The sequence below is a fragment of the Echeneis naucrates genome, chromosome 17, assembly GCF_900963305.1.
Source record: "Echeneis naucrates chromosome 17, fEcheNa1.1, whole genome shotgun sequence".
NCBI lineage: Eukaryota > Metazoa > Chordata > Actinopteri > Carangiformes > Echeneidae > Echeneis > Echeneis naucrates.
The window spans coordinates 7,487,596-7,506,388 of NC_042527.1; the positions used below are offsets into that span (position 1 = coordinate 7,487,596).

The window sequence follows — 18,793 nt, forward strand, 5'->3', positions numbered from 1 at the left end:
TTTGAAGTCCTGGGAATGAACTGAACTTGCTCATTATTGGGTCTCTCACTGACAGTTTAGCTGTCCTTCAGCAAGGTAAGGCAGTGGGACTGTGCTATTATCCTAGCTTTCACTGTCGACAAACATTTTAAGACAAAAAAGCCCCAAAACAAACAGAATCCAATCAATGCTTGGATTTCTGTTGTTGGGGAAATTAGTGCACAAAAGAAAAAGGGGGGGAAAAAAGTTTTACTCGGGTCAGGCATCCTACGAGGCCACATGCTGTTGATATCTGGGGGCCTCAAAACACTACAACAAGACAAGTGAAGATGGCGGATGTGTTAAGTGTTCTCCGTCAGTACAACATCCAGAAGAAAGAAATCGTCGCTAAAGGAGATGAAGTTATATTTGGAGAGTTCTCTTGGCCGAAAAATGTCAAGACCAACTACATAATCTGGGGGTATGACAGTGCTAAAAACCAGTTTAAGTGTCGTCTGGAGGCCTGCAGCTGAAGCCCATCGCCGCCTTGTGCTGCTAGTATCGGCGCAGCTCTAGTTAGCTACTAGACGCTAGGATGCTAACCTGACGCCTCTCCGCGTTGTTGTACTTCAAACTTTAAGTACTCTTTACCTACTTTGGGGTTGTACTTTGATGTTGTAGTGTATGCCTCTTCATAGCTTTTGTGGCATGTACTAGTTCATCTTGGTAAAACTCAAAATGTATTTATGCGGGATGTACTCCTAAACTTGCGGTAGTGCCGTGATGCTAACTAATTAGCTACGTTAGCTATTGCTGAGTTGTGGTCCCACAGAATCAGGGGTCCTCTAGATCAATTGGAGGTAGACTTGTGATTTTGTGATTTTTTTTTTTATTATTATTATTTTTTTCCCTCCCCCAGCCATGACTATAAACTGATTTTTCAACATTGCGAAAAGCCTTGCTACCGTAACACAGGAAAAGAGGGCTCAAGGATTAGATTAGTTAGCCTGGTATCTGTTGATTTGTTCAGTGCAAATTTAGAATTAAAACCAAGTGACAAGTTGCTTTCGTGCTTGCACCTCAACATATTTCCATGTTTGTGTTTATCTTAACTTCATCTTGCGGCATTCTGCGTACATGTTAGGGGTATGTTGCAGTGGTCAAGTAAACCCATTCTATGAATATTTCCCCCCCCCCCCACCTGTGTTTCTGCCTGTAGTACTGGTAAAGAGGGCCAGCCCAAAGAGTACTACACTTTGGACTCTATCTTGTTCTTGCTCAACAATGTGCATCTCCCACATCCATCCTATGTGCGAAGAGCTGCAGTAAGTGATTTGAAATAATTATCACAATGCCACAATCTGTCAGTCCAAGTGCTGCATCACTTTGTGAATAAAACATTATTCATGTATTAGACTGATGTGTCATTCAGGCAACATTTTCCTGATAATTTCCCAGGTTATGTTTTTGTGTGACCAAAGTATTTGTTTATAGACAGAGAACATCCCTGTTGTCAGAAGACCTGACCGTAAGGGCTTGCTGTCATATCTCAATGGCGAGAGTTGTAAGTAGCACTTGCAAGAACTAGAGCCATTCTGAATTATGTGCCTATCATTGATCTATGAACAATATGTATTTTTTTTTTTTCGTGTTGTAATTATTTTGACTTACAGGACTCAAAATTTTTAAAGAATTTCAATTTCACTGAGAAAATATCCCAGTTGCACAGTAGGTCCAACAAAAAACTGAAGTGTTATTAACTTTGTACATCTACAGCAACATCTACCAGTATCGACAGAAGTGCGCCTATAGAGATTGGATTGCAACGACCAACACAAGGTGAGTTTACTTGTAGCTTGATCATTATCAGTGATTATTGTTATATGAATTTAAAATAACTGTGAAAATGCTTACTAAATAGTAGGTATGTCACAATCTCAATTATAAATTGATATTGATCAAAATGACATTGCAATTTTGACCTTCAAAATCAAAGATGGGATTAAAGATGTTGCAATATCCCCAATGCCACACCCTGCAGGCTTGTCAAGAGGGGGAAAAGGCACACAAATGTATTAAGGAGAAGCAAGTCAATATTACCTCCTTGAGCTTGAATCTGCAGCCAGTTTAAAGGCACTATGACTGCAGACATATACCACTCCTGAAGTCGCAAGTGTGAAAATATTTTACTTTCCACCTGGTTATGTCAACAACATTTACATTGGTGACAAGGACAGTATTGTCTGTAAGCTTTGTTATGTGCGCATCACATAATCCACAGACATCACAAATATGGCTGGACATCTCAACAGGCTCCATTAGGACTTTTGCCTGAACACTGTAAACAAACTCAACTCTTCTGTCTTCATTTACAGCTACTCTCCCACAAGATTCAACAAAAGCAATAAATCCCTATGGGGGTGTTTTGTGCCATCAGACATGTCACCTTAAGTTATGGCAAACTTAGTTTAATTAGTGTACTAGAACCACAATAGGGAATGGTGTTGCCCTCCAAGTATGCTTCAAATAATAAATTATTGTTTAGTAAATTTTTGAAAGTAGACAATAAGACCTTGTGTGGTAAATATCACAACTAACAACAACTAATGGAAATGATTTCACTCATGACACCATGCAGGACATCTAATTTCATAAATGGTTAAATGAGTTATTGTGTCATAAAACCAGTTACACTACACTAGATTAGACTAGTCTAAAAATGGCAAAGCCAGCTGTGTTGAGAGAGATTGACAATCAAACCAGATTGTGACTTTAAAATCTAAAATGAAAGTGAATCAAAGATTTGGAGAATTATTACACCCATACCAAATAATGGCATTTGTTTGGAAATTTTCTGCGACTTTGTCATATTTTTAAAACTCCTATTTCTGTTCAATCTATGAAAAATCATTTGATTGTTTTGTTCTGCCAATTAGTAAAAAGAGCAGCTGATGAGGTATCTTCTGAAGCCAAGAAGCCAAGGGTTGAGGTAAGTCGACAGGAAAATCTCCTCGAATCATAGAAGTCTTGTACTACATTATGTATCATTCTACAGTTTGCTAATTTTGATCATTCATCTCAAGGATGAGGAACGAGTGCGTCTGGACAAGGAGCGTCTGGCTGCTCGTCTGGAGGGTCACAAAGAGGGCATTGTGCAGACTGATCAGATTAGGTAAAATACATTTTCCTTTACTAGAATTTATTGGTACGCATGTATATTGTTTTTCCTGCACTAGCAAACCTAAGACGGATGTCTGGATAGTCCGAGTGGGGCATTGTCATGTTTTCACTCCACATTATCACCTACAGTTAAGTTATTTAAATTTGATCAAAAACATTACTTCCCCTCCAGATCACTGTCTGAGGCCATGTCAGTGGAGAAAATCGCAGCCATCAAAGCCAAGATTATGGCTAAGAAACGATCCACCATCAAAACGGATCTGGATGATGACATAACCCTGAATCAGAGAAGCTTTGTGGACGCAGAGGTGGATGTCACCAGAGATATTGTCAGCAGAGAGAGGGTTTGGAGGACCCGGACAACCATTCTCCAGAGTACAGGAAAGGTCAGTTTCCACTTTCAGCTAATTATGTCCAGGTATGTTTGTCCATCTTTGAAAACTTCTTGTTGTGTGACCCAAATTAAGTAAGTGTGTGTGTGTGTGTGTGTGTATATATATATATGTGTATATATATATATATATATATATATGTGTGTGTATATATATATATATAGTTTTTTTTTTCAATTTTTATATAATATATAAAGATCTGTATTAGAATTTATTGCCGTATATCAACATGATACTTGCCTCATCTCACGCCGTGTGAACGAGATTTAATGAAAAAGTCAACACAAAGTTTTTTTTTTTTTTTTATGTGAGAAAGCTATTGTTGCTCAAACCTCAAAGTTTCAGCTCTGATTTATCTGTCGTCACACACAAACAGAGATGAAGCAATTCTCTGCAGTATTATGTTACCTTTTTCAGATTGGCCCAAATTGATTTCATATCCAGGTTTGTTTTTTCAGGCATTTTGAATTTAACTGCATACCTATTTAGATTTCCACCACATCTGCCTTTATTGGCATGAACAGCAGTAAATTTCTTGATGCAGACGTACATTTCAAGCCATTTTTAGGAACTGTACTTGATAACACTTAACTATGTTATGTGTTCAAAAGTACTCATGCTCTTTTACCCAATTTGCTGGACTTCAGAATTCTGAATGGAGAAAAAATTTCCAAATGGCCAGACCTTGAAAAATATCAAGTGTAAAGCAAGATTCTTTACTCACAATGTGATTCACCCTACTACACACATTAAAAATAACACACAAGAAAGATCATGATAGAGTTGTAATCTGACTATAGGTGGATTGTATTGGATCACACTAATTTTATCCATATCTTAATTGTTCTCTCACAGAACTTCTCCAAGAACATTTTTGCCATTCTTCAATCTGTAAAAGCCAGAGAGGAAGGACGAGCACCAGAACAGAGACCAGCACAGAACACTACCCAAGTGGTAAGGTCCACATTTAGTGCATTGTATGTGTGCAGTGTATCTAATGTTTTCATCAGAGTTTAGAAGAAGGTTGGTCAGACACCAATTAATGTAGATGTGTGTATTCTAACAGCTTTACATTTTAACAGATGAGACATTTGCTTCTTCTCCATGCACATGCTGCTTTTAAAATGAAGCATGAAATTAAGGATATGTAGAAGGAAGGATTTGACAGAAGAATTTATTGACAGGCATGTGCAATTATCACTTATTTATCTTTCATGCAATTTCTAGGATCCATCCTTGAGGAACAAGCAGCCCGTCCCAGCTGCCTACAACAGATACGATCAGGAGAGATTCAAAGGAAAAGAGGGTGAGTTTTAGGGTTTCTGTAGTCATTGGTTAATAAACAGTTCCCAGAGAGAAACGTTTAAAAATTGTTTTATGAACTTCGGTCTTAAAATGTTCTATGATGCATTTTTGCTATTCGCAGTGGTGAGGACCTATTCACACAAATCGATCTCTCTTGGAGAATGATTTGATTGGGTGGGGATGACAGCGTTGTCTGTGATGCTGTAACAAAGTGCAGCTCACACACAGAGATCCTGCTCTGAGTAACAATTGACGAAAGAAACTGAACATGCAGAAATGTGAGATAAAGAAACGCAAATGCTTCAACGGTATTGATTGTCTCTAACTTACAGATGGAGAAATTTATTTTTTCAACTGCCTAATATGCATTTATATCAGCATCAGCAGCACATGTTAAGGCAAGCCCATTATACAAACATTGGCATTTCCTCTCAGATTTGTATGTTGTCGCACTGAGAAGAGAATTGTTGACAGGTTGCTGCGTGTGACCGCCAGCCTTATACCTCTGCTTCCTGTCAGCCTCTTTGCAACTAACTGTAGTTGGAATAAAGGAATAAAAGTCATCAAAAATGACACTTAAAAAATAGTCAGTACAAAATACTTGCAGGGGAGCATCTTTTATTTATGGTTTTCATAAGCTCACCTCTCCAAGCCAGCAAAACTACAAATATCATGCAACTCTGTAAATTGCTGAATAGTACTCTTGATTTTTGGCACACTTTCTAAATTGTTTATTTTAATGTTGTATGAAATCTAGTTTCATAGTCTCACTTTATTCTTTGTTTATAATATTCACTCAGGAAAGGTATTCAAGGGTTCCATCCCAATATCAAGTGAATCTGCAGTTTGCACAAATAGTCTTGTGCTTCTTGTGTGATGTATTTCCTGTAACCAAATGTTGAGACATCAACAAAAGTTTCAAAAATAGGCATTAACATGGACATCCCACACCAAACAATCAATAGATGCAAAAGGACTGAAGTCTATTCTAAATAAGACATAATGGCAGGTTATTTTAATGTCCTGTCTTGCATCTTTAAAAATTATTACAAGATATTCAATATTTATATTGACATTGTCCAATGTTAAATTAACATTTCAGCCAGATGAAGCAAAACACATTTTAATTGTACTTTTTAGCATGTACGCAGGAATGGCATTGATTAATAATCTTGAAAGATGATGTTAATAAGTAATAAATGTGAGTATTTTAGGTAAGTAATACTGCAGAAAATGAAAATATGTATAATATGATATGATATGTTTTCATAGAAACTGAGGGTTTCAAGATTGATACCATGGGTACCTACCACGGCATGACCCTGAAGTCAGTGACGGTAAGAATAGATCTTGTTTTTAAAACTACCCAAACAGCTGCACTGAATGCATGATCGTCACTTTGCACACATCCGATAAGATTTTTTTCATGACTGGTATTTACTGGAATAGCTGCTAAAAAGCAGCATTGTCTTATTTACTGAGGATTTCTGGGCTTGTTTTTATTTGTTTTTGGAATTGTTTTGTGTGAGATATGGTACCTGTGATTATTGTCATGTTGTGGCTCACAGTATCATTAAACAATGGCTCACTTGTTGATTCCAGCCAGGTAGAATAACTTTAAAGATGTAGACAAACAAAATTCTGCTGGTCTTTTGTCTTTCTATTTTGTCAGTTCAAAGAGAATGAACGCAAACCACAGTTAGGGATCTGTTGTGCTTAGGGATCTGTTTTTGGGTGTGCTTTTTTTTTTTTTTTTTTTTTTTTTTTTTTTTTTTTTCTCATCAAAAAAATGTGTTGTATCACATTTGGCTCACTCGCTACATAATTTGTTGGTCCCGTTACTTCACTGACTATTTCATACATGTTGATGTATGTTGGCACTGGAAAATGTACATTTCGAGCTTGTACCTGAAAAAATTAATAGATGTATAAAACGGTACTTTTGCCCACACACCGCCAATTCCTCTTTTTTTTTTCTTTTTTTTTTTTCCTGTAAAATAATGCTGAAACAGTCTTCAGTGCCTTGGCTCAGACATTCAAACTGTTTGATCTCTTTTGTGTAAAATTGGATATAATGTAGGAGCACTTGTCCAATTTTACCAGGAGTAATCTCTTCAAGTCGAGTTGAGAAGACAATGTACTGAAATAAACATTCTGTACCCAATAAAGAGCCAGTTATTGTTGATAAGAAGTCATTGAGAATATTTCTTTCCATTCATTTTGTTTGAGTGTGACCTGCTCATTTTCTCTTTAAACGTGTTTATGCAGGCATTGTGTTTGTTGCTTTGCAGGTGATGCCAATATTTAAGTAGTTCATTGGGATGAAACCCATGTGACGTTATTAGGTGGCTGTACTTGCAGCTTGAGTAAGACACCCGCCAGTGGTTGAACAAGAACTCGTTGGGTGGTGGTGTGGGCTCGATCTGGAGCTTGGCCAGGCATATTCCTACATACACGTCCTCCAGGTGCAGGTAGCGGATATTTAGAGATGCTTGGTAGATTTTTTTTGCCAAGTCTCCAGAGAAGACGTAACCAGTCCCAGAACAAAACGTCGGGTACTTGTCATTTGGGTACAACTCTGGAGGCATGTACCACTTGCTGTTTTTGTTTCGGTTGGGTGCAAAGCCTTTCATGTTATTGCCTGTGAAGTAGTTCTTCTTGGGATTCTGTTCTGGCCTGAGTAGCTTATAGATGAGGTACTCTGTGTTGACAAACATGTCGCTGTCCGTCTTCATGACATAGCTGGCCCGTGGGCAGTGTATTGCCACCCAGTTCATGCCCATTAATGTCTTAATTGTCAGGTTTTTGTAGGAATCCATAAAGTCCTGCTGAATGATATCATGATGCCTCTGACTTTCTGCTTCTAGCATCCTTTGTTGTGATAGACCTAGCTCTCCTTCATTTTTCCCAAGCATGAACAGTCGAATGAACCCCAGAGCCAGGGCAACACTCTCATTTCCCCATGTCTCACGTATGGCGTTCCTTGCCTCCACTTTCCGAGCCTCAGTGGATATCAGCAGCACGAGAAATGGCGCTGTGCGGTTGCTCACACATTTGTTTGGTTCATTGATGATATAAGGGTAAGGCCCGGGAGTTATTGTGTAACTAAGGTCAACATCCTCATTTTGGCTTGCTTTGGTTGCCAGTGTATTTTCAAAATGGAGGTCTCCTTGATGAAAGGAGATGCCTTCTTTCTCATGGAAGATGTTAGCATCAGTCTTAAAAGTCAGCTGAGGAACAATGTCAGACCTCCACATTGAATGTTGGGAGCTCATGTTCAGTTTGGCTTTTGTGTTGGGTCTACCACCTCTGTTCACCACAGGATAGGCTCGTGACCAAGGCATTCCTGTGAGATGGGGCATCCACACCTGGTGCACCAGAAAAACCAATACACCCAGCAGTGATAGGAAATAAAGGAGCTTAACTGTGTGTGCACAGCAGTACCGTCGTCTCCACTGCATGTTTGTGCTCACAGTAATCCACTCAGGTGTTATACTTGTTCATGTAGTGTTGAGTGGGTTGTTGATGCCGGCGTGCTAATATTTGTTTTCCGTAAAATGAAATCACATTTGTGTCCAGGCAGAGCCTAGGAAATAGAGGAGAGAAGAGGATAGAATTGTGCAAAAAGGTAGATGGCATGTTAATAATTAAAGGCTTCTGAAAGTTGTTCCTTTTTAAAGAACACAGTTTGTCATGCATAGGTCATGGCCTATTGGCTATGGCTACATATGTTATTGAATTGCATCATGTAGGAATGCCGACTGCATAAACTGTACTAATCAGTAGATGTGTCCCTTACATTGGCTTTTGATAAACTAATGCCATAAAAGTTGCACGTTTGCAAATAATGGAAATTTTTATTTTATATACTGGAATGTTGTACTGGTTACATACTGAAACCAGACTCAGGTCACACATCTTCTCATTGTTTGGTTTGTTTATTGTTTGGGTAAAGGAATTTCTTGTGTTATTACGTTTTTTACTGAATTCACATTACCTTCCTAAAGGACCCGTACAAGACAAAGAATAGTTTGTGATAGCTCCAAGAACCCCCTGATAAGATTTATGCAGTTTCGTTTGAAAATGGAAACTCCCTTCCCACCCTGTTTGATAAAACAGGCACAAAGACCTTAGTGTTTTGCAGTCTATTTTTTTCCCCACTATGAAATACATCGGCAGCCAAGATTTGTATTTCCAATTCAACAGAAATGTACCTTGTGAATCTCAATACCTTTTTCTGCTATCGTCACTCCTGGATGCGATGCATTGAAATCCTCACACACTGAGCACCCTTTTAATTTCTGCTCTGTGCTTCGTGCGAAATCACATACTGCTTTAGTTTGACTACTTAGATCTTCATCAGTTCCCTCTGTGACAAATCAACCTCCTCTTCTCAGAGAGTAAAAAATATACTGAGCTTCATGGAATAAGAGCAGTGTGTTCGTGTGCATTAGCAGCACATGTGTCGGAGCTCCAGTGTTGCAGTCTCTCTGTCTGCCGTTGCGCGTTTGTCCCCGGAGGTTTGATGCTGACAGTGCCGCACTGCTGTTGACGATCAAAACAATTAGTAGATGCAATCCGTGGATGATGCGTACGCATTACATTCCTTTGTGAAGCTTTTCGTTACATTTCCAAGCTGAAGCTTGCTTCTTTCCTCGCGCTTCTCCTCTCTCAGAATTGTATTCTGTAACATTAACTTCCCTCCCCCAATGTGCTGCTTTCTTCTTCCTTTTTTGTCTCCATTTTCCTTCCCTCGCGCTCAACATTCACTGGCTCATAGTCCTGTCGTCGTGTTGTCTGTCGTGAACAGGGCTGAAAAACATTGGGGGAGGAGAGTGGTGAACAGGAAGTGCTGCTGTGAGTTGTGAATCTGAAAGGCATATTTAGGCTCATTGGCAATAGGCTCTTCTATAACATCGCAGTCACGCCGTTTCTGCTGCTGTTGCTGCCTGCTCTGTTCCAGGGGTGGGGGTAGTGGGCTTCCTGACCTATTTGTATTCACGCCTACTCTGAGCAATAGAAATTCAGTTTTTTTTTTTTTTGTTGTTGTTGTTGTTTTTTGGTCAACAGGAGGTCTTAGGGGGTTTCGTCAAATCTGACTGAAAAACCTCTCATAACCAGTGCAACCCTAAACCCATGTTAATCCCTTTCTTCAATGTGTCTCCTGTCAGTCTCTTGAACTGGAACATGACTAGAACATATAATCCAAACAATCTTCTAGCTATGCTCATTAAATCTTACCGTTTTGATGCCTGACTTCATGTAGATGCATTGTCGCACCCCCCATCCCATTTATTTCCTCACTGTGGGGAAAAATATAGATATTGTAATTTTTCTGAGGAAGACTGGTGAAGAAGATTCTTGCCAGATGCTGGCATGTTCAGAGGTCAGAATTGATCTTTTGAAAATCACGTTATCTTTTTATCTATTTCGGTGGTTCATTCAATTGAATAGAAGCCACATGTTTTCCTTCAGCCTTTCAGCTGTCTTTCTCTCTGCTATCATTATGGACCTCACAGGGCTTCTGTGTCTCTGTAGAGTGAATTTAAGATAAAGTAAGTGTGTGTGTGTGTGGGTGGGTGTGGTCTCGGTATCAAATTAAAACAGAGATCCAAGATTATATTGTAATTGAATTATAATACTTTATGGATTGCTCACAATTTAAGCCATACTTCCCCGTACTGGAGTGCTAATGCCAATGATAGTTTTACCGATAACTTTACCTTGGATTTACTGAGTTCTTTTTATTATGCCAATTTACTGTTAATTGTTATTTTAAAAGTAAATTCAGCTGCCAAGTACAAGCTGTTCCACGTGAAAGGTATTATGTTATTGCTGCCAGTAGAGTTCATTGAGCCAGATTGTTTTAAAAAGTAGAAATATTGGATTTTTAATGAAATTTTCTGGCTGCCATCCATTTGGAAACCTCATTATCAGTACTTGTTTTCACCTTGCAGTTCCATAAATACTTTATGTCAAAGCAAAGTGTTTCTTGGTGTGAGGTGATAGAAAATACAAGCACTTGGGCTGCTGCAGAGCTGCAGACAAAGAGTTTATACATAACTGGCAATGGACAGACTACCTAGCTTGTGAGTGATTACCCATCACATGATTTAGGGACCCAATGTAGGTGAAGGATACATGCAAATGATTGTGAAAGGGCTTACTTTTTTTTTTTTTTTTTTGGTGGATAGGACAATTTTCCACCTTTATTTGGGCAACTATTGTGAGACAAGAGATACAGAGATCTGGATTTGAACTCTGGCCATTGCCATTAGAAATGCTTTTTACCAGATGAGCTGCTTGAGACCCCCCCAGATTTGACCTTTTAAACATCAGCTGTGGCACAGAGCTGCTGTCTTCCAAATGCTCGGCGGTTTTGTAGCCTCGACTGTTGGACTAATTTGTATTAATCAAATCCACAATACCATTGTGTTGCAATAAAGATGTGACTTTGGATAAAGATACATACAACTGTGCATATACAGGCAGTGTACAGAAACTTTCTTTGGAAACCTAAAAACGTTTACATTAGCCATGGTAGTGTTCTGTTATGGCCACAGGCCCGCATACATACCAAGACCGATATTTAAACTAACTTCACACTTTCTTTGTTGAAGACTTGTAGCACAGTATCTGCATGTATATGACCTTAATGTGATGGTGTCCTTCCAGGAAGGAGCATCTGCCCGGAAGGCCCAGACGCCAGCATTGCAGCCTGTTCCTCGTCCAGGTTAGTTTTTCTTTTAAAATGTCAAAGTGTACCAAGGTGAGTTTATTTGAATAATTTTCTGCATAGCAATGTAAATGCCTTTGTGGAATGGAGAGAGGAAGTGAAAAGTTATTTAAAATAAAAATTGCTGTAGCTGGGAAATGTAATCAGACCCCTACTGTTTGAGGATGATGACTGAAAAGGTTCAACATGCCAAAGTAAATTGATTTCTCCTCCACTAATTTTGTCTCTGCAATTTGTGTTTGAATTTATTTGAATACAATTGGCTAACTTTCCATTAGTTTTTTTTTCTTTCTTTGCCATTTGTCGTCCTCCATCTTCTGTTCATTCCATCATCTTCACCATCGTCTCTGTCATGCATTCTTTCATTACTTTTTACAACAAAAGAGCAGGGAAAGTCTCACAAGTGGATGGAAAAAATAGCATACACGTAAAGAAAGAAGCTTTTTCTCATGTGGTTTCACTTATGGCTTGTTCCCTTTTTTTTCTTTTGTTATTTGAAGGTGATATAGCCGTTTCAATGGGTTCCTCACGGAGAAATAGCTGCGAGTAACTCAGCTGTTAGTTTCTGTCGGATCAGATTCTGTCACATCTGGCATAACAACACACATGCAAATGTTTGGATGAGACGCCTCAGTGATGGGGGCTTTTGATTAGAGAGAAGTTTCAAATGCCAGTTTGACTCCTGACAGTGTATCATGTTTGTCATAGAGATTAATAGAGGAGCTCAACTTGATACACAAAGGTTATGGTCTAAAGAGTGCCATTAAAGTCTTTACAACATAGAGCTCTTTTAAAACTTGGTTTTTATTTTACCTTTTTAACTGAGTAATTTCTGTGGGGCAACTAAAAGCAGTTAGTGTTTTTACAAATAGTTAGTGGAACCCATAGCCCAATGCAGTTGCATTTAAAACTAATACTTAATGTTGCTGATTGAATAACAGTAAAAGAGCAAAGCATTTTAATTGAAAATCATTTGTATCTTTGCCTGCTGCTGGAACTTTAATGGTTGATACGTATGTTTATGTGCTAATAATTTTTTCCCATTTTCCTTCCCTTTTTTCTAGTTTCACAAGCCAGACCTCCACCAAATCAGAAGAAAGGTACACTAGAAAATGTATTTGGCATATATATAAACAATCAAGTTTCTTTTTAGTGTTATATAAATACTACGTGGAAGAACTAACTTTTTTGAGGCTGTTTATTGGATCATATTATTTTCTTTAACTTATAGCTTGTCTGCTTTATTTAGACCTTTTTATTATGATTTTTCTGGCAGGGTCTCGGACACCCATCATCATCATCCCTGCTGCCACCACATCACTCATCACAATGCTCAATGCTAAGGATCTTTTGCAGGATCTAAAGTATGTATAAATTACTAATTCACTTAGAATCCTCTCATTGTCACAGTTACAAAATTATGCTTTTTAATATTTTTTACCATTAACAATGAAGCAGGAGAGGTGTATTTAAAATTTAAACCAATGAGGAGACAAAGAACTTTTTATTTTAACTTTGGTAAGCTTCAATGCTTTCACCACCCATTGAAAGAAACTGAGAGTATCATGTTTTTAGATAAGCAGTCAAAAAAATCTATTCAACTTACACAAAACACCTGGCATTATGTATTATAAAAGAATCGAGATGTGTGACCTACTTAGTAGAGATAGAACCTCCTTATTCCAACTGTAATATTAAAAATTGTTGGGTGATGTTAGAACAATAACCCAGGTAAACTTTTTTTTTTTTTTGCCTCCCACCTAAAATGATTGTCAATGACTCATTTGATCCGCTGTAGCTAAATAAGCTGATGGGAGCAAGCATTGAAACAAGCTTCATGAAAATGTTGCCTTTTGCGTACTTTTTTAATGTTTGTGCTGTTAAATCAGGGTTTAGTCAGTTTTAACTGCATTTAAGCAAAAATATGTAACACTGTAAAATAAATCAAGAAAATTACATATTTATTTTATTTATTTTTAACCATACCAGGTTTCTCACATCAGAGGAAAAGAAGAAGGGGGGAATCCAACGAGACAATGAGGTTCTTCTTCAGAGGCGCAAGGACCAGATTCAGCCTGGTGGTACAACACTAAGTGTCACTGTGCCATACCGTGTCATCGATCAGCCACTCAAGCTGGCTCCACAGGACTGGTGAGCTTTCTTTCACATTTCATTTCTTCCAACCAACAAGAATCTTCTGTTAAGGGACAAACCTGAAGCCCTGGTTTTGAGTACAATTTAGAAATGTCCAACTTTTTTTTTACTTGGAACCTGTTTAAATCCAGTAAATATTCTCATATATAGAAAAACTATCTCTTGGTTGATTTAATCCCATACTGCATATTCGTGTGCTGTCTAGTTAGACAAAGCTTGAGTTGTTTTCAATTGGAAAGTCTTTCAAGGGATGATCTGTTAAAATTGTACAGCCTGTTGTTTGCCTTACTCATAGTATGAAATGACAACTTCTGACAAAACAAACTGACAAATATGACTCAGGAGTCCGCGTTGTGTGTTATAGGCATTATTCTTATTTTTGAGGATATTTAAGTTTGTCCAATCTGATGAATAGAGAATACTGGCCTCACTATATACAGTGGGTAAAATAAGTATTGAACATGCCACAATTTTTCTCAGTAAATATATTTCTAAAAGTGCTACTGACATCATATTTTCACCAGATGTCAGTAACAACCCACAGATGCAAAAAAAAAAAATAAAACCTTAGATATCCATAAATTAAGTAATGTGTAATAAAATAACACAGGGAAAAAGTATTGAACACATGAAGAAATGTGCAAAAAGGCACCAAAAGCCAAGACAGCAACTGAACTCTATCAGTAATCAGAAAGCAATCCTCCCTCCTTGTCTGTGCAAATTAATATCACCTGGTTCAGTCCCAACTGATGGCCTATAATAAGGTGCCTCATTGCCAAAGTGTCACACAAGAAACATCTCATGATGGGTAAAAGCACAGAACTCTTGCAAGACCTTTGCAACGGCAATTGTTGCAAAACATACTGATGGCATTGGTTACAGAAGGACTGCTAAATTTCTGAATGTTCCAGTGAGCACTGTTGGGGCCATAATCCGGAAGTGGAAACTATGTAACCAATGCTTCAACATGTTTGTGTGAAAGAATGGGCCAAAATCCCACCTGAGCGAAGCAGGCAACTAGTTTCTCCATACAAGAGGGCTGAAGCTGTTATTACCAACAAAGGCTTACCCACAAGTATTTATGACACACAACTTAATTTTTGGACATCTAAGGTTTGATTTCTTTGCATGCGTGAATTGTGTGTGTTGATACTGACAACTGGTGAAATTTTCACGTCAGTAGCACCTTTTGAAATATATTTGATTTAAAAAAAAAAAAAAAAAAAAAAAAAAATTGTGACATGCTCAATACTTATTTTACCCGCTGTAAACCACATCTTAAATCAACGATTTAACAAAACACAGCAAATGTAGTCATATACTCTAATTTCCAGATTATAAGCCGCTTCTTTTTTCACACGCTTCCAACCCTGCAGCTTAAACAACTATGCGGCTAATTTATGGATTTTTACGGGTAACGAGCTTCATGCCGCCAATACATTTAGCGTCACATCAGACCAATGAAATTACCAAACATGTCACCTTGGACCAATGAAAATCAACGCACCCACACTTAAGTTCTTCAGATCAGTCATTTCTGGTGCGCTTCATGCACACACCCTCATCATGGAAGACACACGAAGCAATGCAAATGGTGCAGCTATCAAGTTAAAGTCGATCGATCTGGAGAAAAGGTGAAATCTTTCTGTGTAACATCTTCCCTGCCATATGCCATCTCCTCCCATATTTCCGACACCTGCGGCCTACATATGTACAAAACAGTTTTTCTATTTATATTTTGCGGTTACGGCTTATATTCAGGTGCGCTCTATAGTCCAGAAATTACCGTATTGATCGTGAAACCAGCATGATCCCATCATCGCGTCACAGCACAGTTTTTTGTTTGGAGGTAGGAAAGCTTGCTTTTAATTTAACTCTTTCTTCTTGCAGGGATCGGGTGGTGGCTGTCTTTGTACAAGGTCCCGCGTGGCAGTTCAAAGGCTGGCCATGGCTGCTGCCTGACGGATCGCCTGTTGACATTTTCGCCAAAAGTGAGCAATGCACACTGTGATTGTTTTTGTTGAGCAAACAGCACGAACGAAATATGTCAGGTTTGTTTGTTTTTTTAAGTGCATTTGTGATATCGTGTTAAAATTTTAAATGTAACATTTCTCAGGTTTTATTAATGAATCTACTGAATCCTCTTGAATTTACTGATGTTGAAAACAACTTGTCAGCTGTCCGAGAGGAAACAAAAATTTAGATGAAAACGTTTATAAATGCACCATATAAATGCATGGTGGCATAGTAGTTAGTGCCATTGCCCCATTACAAGAAGGTCATGTACTCAGTTCCTGGTCCTGGGGCCTTTCTGTGCGGAGTTTGCACGTTCAAAGACGACATGTTTGGATTAACTGGTGACTCTAAATTGTCCGTAGGTAGGTGGTTGTTGGTCTCTGTCTCTGTGTGTTGGCCCTGTGATGGACTGGCGGCCTGTCCAGGGTGACCCTGCCCTCACCCAGTGTAAGCTGGGATTGGCTCCAGCACCCCTGTGACGTGGAGATTGATTAGCGGGAGAAGATGAATGAATGAATGGTTATGACAGCTCTAGGGGAAAAAAAGTGTCTCACTGCAGTAAAAGCATTTGGTTTTTCTTCACTCATCTGAGGTTAATTTGTGTAAATGTGTGGATATTTCTCCCCTAGTACGAGCCTTTCATTTGAAGTTTGATGAGGTAAAGACAGACCCCAATGTGCAGAAATGGGATGTGACCATCCTGGAACTGAGTCGCCACAGGCGCCATCTGGATCGGCCCGTCTTCCTGCGTTTTTGGGAAACCCTCGACAGGTAGTTATTCTGATGCACATGTATGCCCATCTTCCATGCACACATTTCTTCCTATTTCCCAGTTCTTTGCATTGAAGAATTTTTCAAGCAGTTTTGTCGAAAACTAACCTTTGTTTCCCTTCTCTCTCTCGCTCATCAGATATATGGTGAAGCACAAATCTCACCTCAGGTTCTGAGCCCAGGCCACATCGTCCATGTGGACTTCCAACAAATTAAACCTTCTGCCCTCCAACTCTACAATAGCCCCCCTCTTGCAGAAGTATCCCCTCTCATTTAAGACGCCCTCCCATCTGTCAGTATGATCCTAATTATAACAAGGGGGACAGATTATGCAGTGGCCTTCCTTGAAGCCTCCTAATATAATGCATTGACTTTTTTTGCTCTGGACACCGGAAAGGGGAATTTTGTGTTTTTGTCGTAATTGTTTTCTAATATTTTCATGGAGTTAAACAAAAATACCAAAATATGTTTTATATTAAAAATGGTAACTTACTGTGGAAGCAATTTAAATGAGATGAGAGCAGCATAATGGGGTGAGATAAGGGGGAGCAGAGGTTTTGTTAATGTTAATGCAGAATATGTGAATACAGCCGCTGAGTTTGGGGGAAGTGGCTTCCTCCATACTTACCTTTTGTTTTTTCCATTTGGGTGTGTTTGTGGTCTGAATGTACATACATGATAAAAATTGTTGGAGCTAAGACTTTGAGCAAAGAGGAGGCTGCTAGTAAGGGGTAATACAAAAGCTGCGGAAGCTTCTCTGCTCTGGCTCAATAAAATCTGTCAAGAGAAAATTTCTTTGACAAATCAGCACATTTCTTGGTCATGCAATGGCCGTTTTTTCTTTTTCTTCTTTGTTGGTGTTGTGCTAGAGAAGAGAAATGATGCAAAGTATTGCTTTAAGTCATCACATGAAAATAGACAATAAAACCTCAGAGAAACACTTGTGTGCTGCTCGCTGTAGTTGTTTTCCTCAGTTTTATTTCATCTTGATAGGACATGAAAACTTATGGGAATGGGAACAGGAAGAAATTATCAGTGAGTGAAGGTGAACGAGTTGAAATCATTTTCATTTAAGGCCTTCAGGCATGAATGCAATGGCTCCCTCAGACACTGATCAAAGAAATATTCATTTCTAAAAAATTTGTGAAAGAAAAAGGATCAAATTGCATCAGTTCTATAGTAACCCAATGTTAACTTAGCACTTGTAGTCATTGCCAAAAATATTTTCATCCTCTCAGATAATGCACTTCTCACACAAAATCATTGTAATTGCTTATATTCACATTTCTTTCTTTTGTTTGTGTTGAAGTAAGAGTCTTTCAGAGCTGAAGGTTTGCCATCTTCCAAATAATATCTGGCCATTTCAGCTCTATCCAGTACTTTGTCTTTTAACTATTTCTGAGGGCTTTTTGCCTTGGGTCACTGTCCTGCTGGAAGGCCCATGAGCTCTTTGATCATCAGATTTTCCTGATGCCCTTTGCACAGTCGAGGAAAGATTTAAGCCTCCTCAGACCACTCATTACAGGACAGTCAGCTCCATGAGGGTGATTTCCTTTCTTTCGTTCAGTGCAGAATAGGACTGCGTTCAGAAACTGGAGCCTTCTCTTCAGGTCTGCCCATGCCTGGGCTGACTGCAGGACACGTCCCCTGGCTTTGCTTCCTCCTGGACAAATGTTTTTACAGCTTGCACTTGAATTTGCTTAAAATTGCTTGAATTTTATCTATATACATAATTTTATTTTATCCCCGCCCTCCCGTCAGTGAGCATACTCAGTATATTGTCATGGTGCTGCTTGCGTTCAAAGGGTTTTTGTTGCCAATCCAAAAGTTAGACCTGGTATTTTGGTTTTAGGTGTTTTAACCACAGCCTCGCACATGGTCTAGAAAAATTGCATCCAGACCTCCTTTTACTACTTCAACTTTTCGCCCAGCCAACTCATATTCTGAAGATCTGAGAATTCATGGCACCATCACATTACATTTTAAAGTTCAGATTAAACGTTAAGTGCGCAAGAAAACGAGTAAGTCATGGAAAGAAAACAAAGACAATATGAATCCCAGCTCCAACAGGGTCCGTCATCCTGTGATGATGCTCCTTGACAGGTGATGTTTAAGACATAACATCTTCTATAGGATGAATGAAGCTAAGTTCAGTTTTCAATTAAAAATGCATATTTACGATGTTTGCTCCCAGGGACCCGACTCCTGAGGGCACTGGTGGAAGTTGACGTGTCCACTCAGATGGTATGAGTTAAAAGATAAGTTTCAGTAAATCTTGCTA

General features: G+C 38.7%; 2 protein-coding genes across 2 annotated transcripts; one reads left to right on the forward strand and one right to left on the reverse strand.

The window, feature by feature from the left end:
* The first annotated feature begins 302 nt into the window (after positions 1-302).
* cdc73 (cell division cycle 73, Paf1/RNA polymerase II complex component, homolog (S. cerevisiae)) lies at positions 303-17,452 on the forward strand. Its single transcript, XM_029524540.1, has 17 exons — positions 303-439; positions 1,178-1,283; positions 1,453-1,522; positions 1,735-1,797; positions 2,895-2,947; positions 3,042-3,130; positions 3,311-3,524; positions 4,386-4,484; positions 4,758-4,836; positions 6,108-6,172; positions 11,511-11,568; positions 12,636-12,671; positions 12,848-12,935; positions 13,561-13,722; positions 15,616-15,716; positions 16,371-16,512; positions 16,652-17,452. The coding sequence occupies exons 1-17, from the start codon at positions 309-311 to the stop codon at positions 16,686-16,688; spliced, it is 1,593 nt and encodes a 530-aa protein (XP_029380400.1). The 5' UTR covers positions 303-308; the 3' UTR covers positions 16,689-17,452.
* LOC115057430 (beta-1,3-galactosyltransferase 2-like) lies at positions 6,576-9,774 on the reverse strand. The gene is made up of 2 exons (XM_029524541.1): positions 9,067-9,774; positions 6,576-8,421 (listed from the first exon to the last, which is right to left on the reverse strand). The coding sequence occupies exon 2, from the start codon at positions 8,294-8,296 to the stop codon at positions 7,028-7,030; it is 1,269 nt and encodes a 422-aa protein (XP_029380401.1). The 5' UTR covers positions 8,297-8,421; positions 9,067-9,774; the 3' UTR covers positions 6,576-7,027.
* Positions 17,453-18,793: the final 1,341 nt, after the last annotated feature.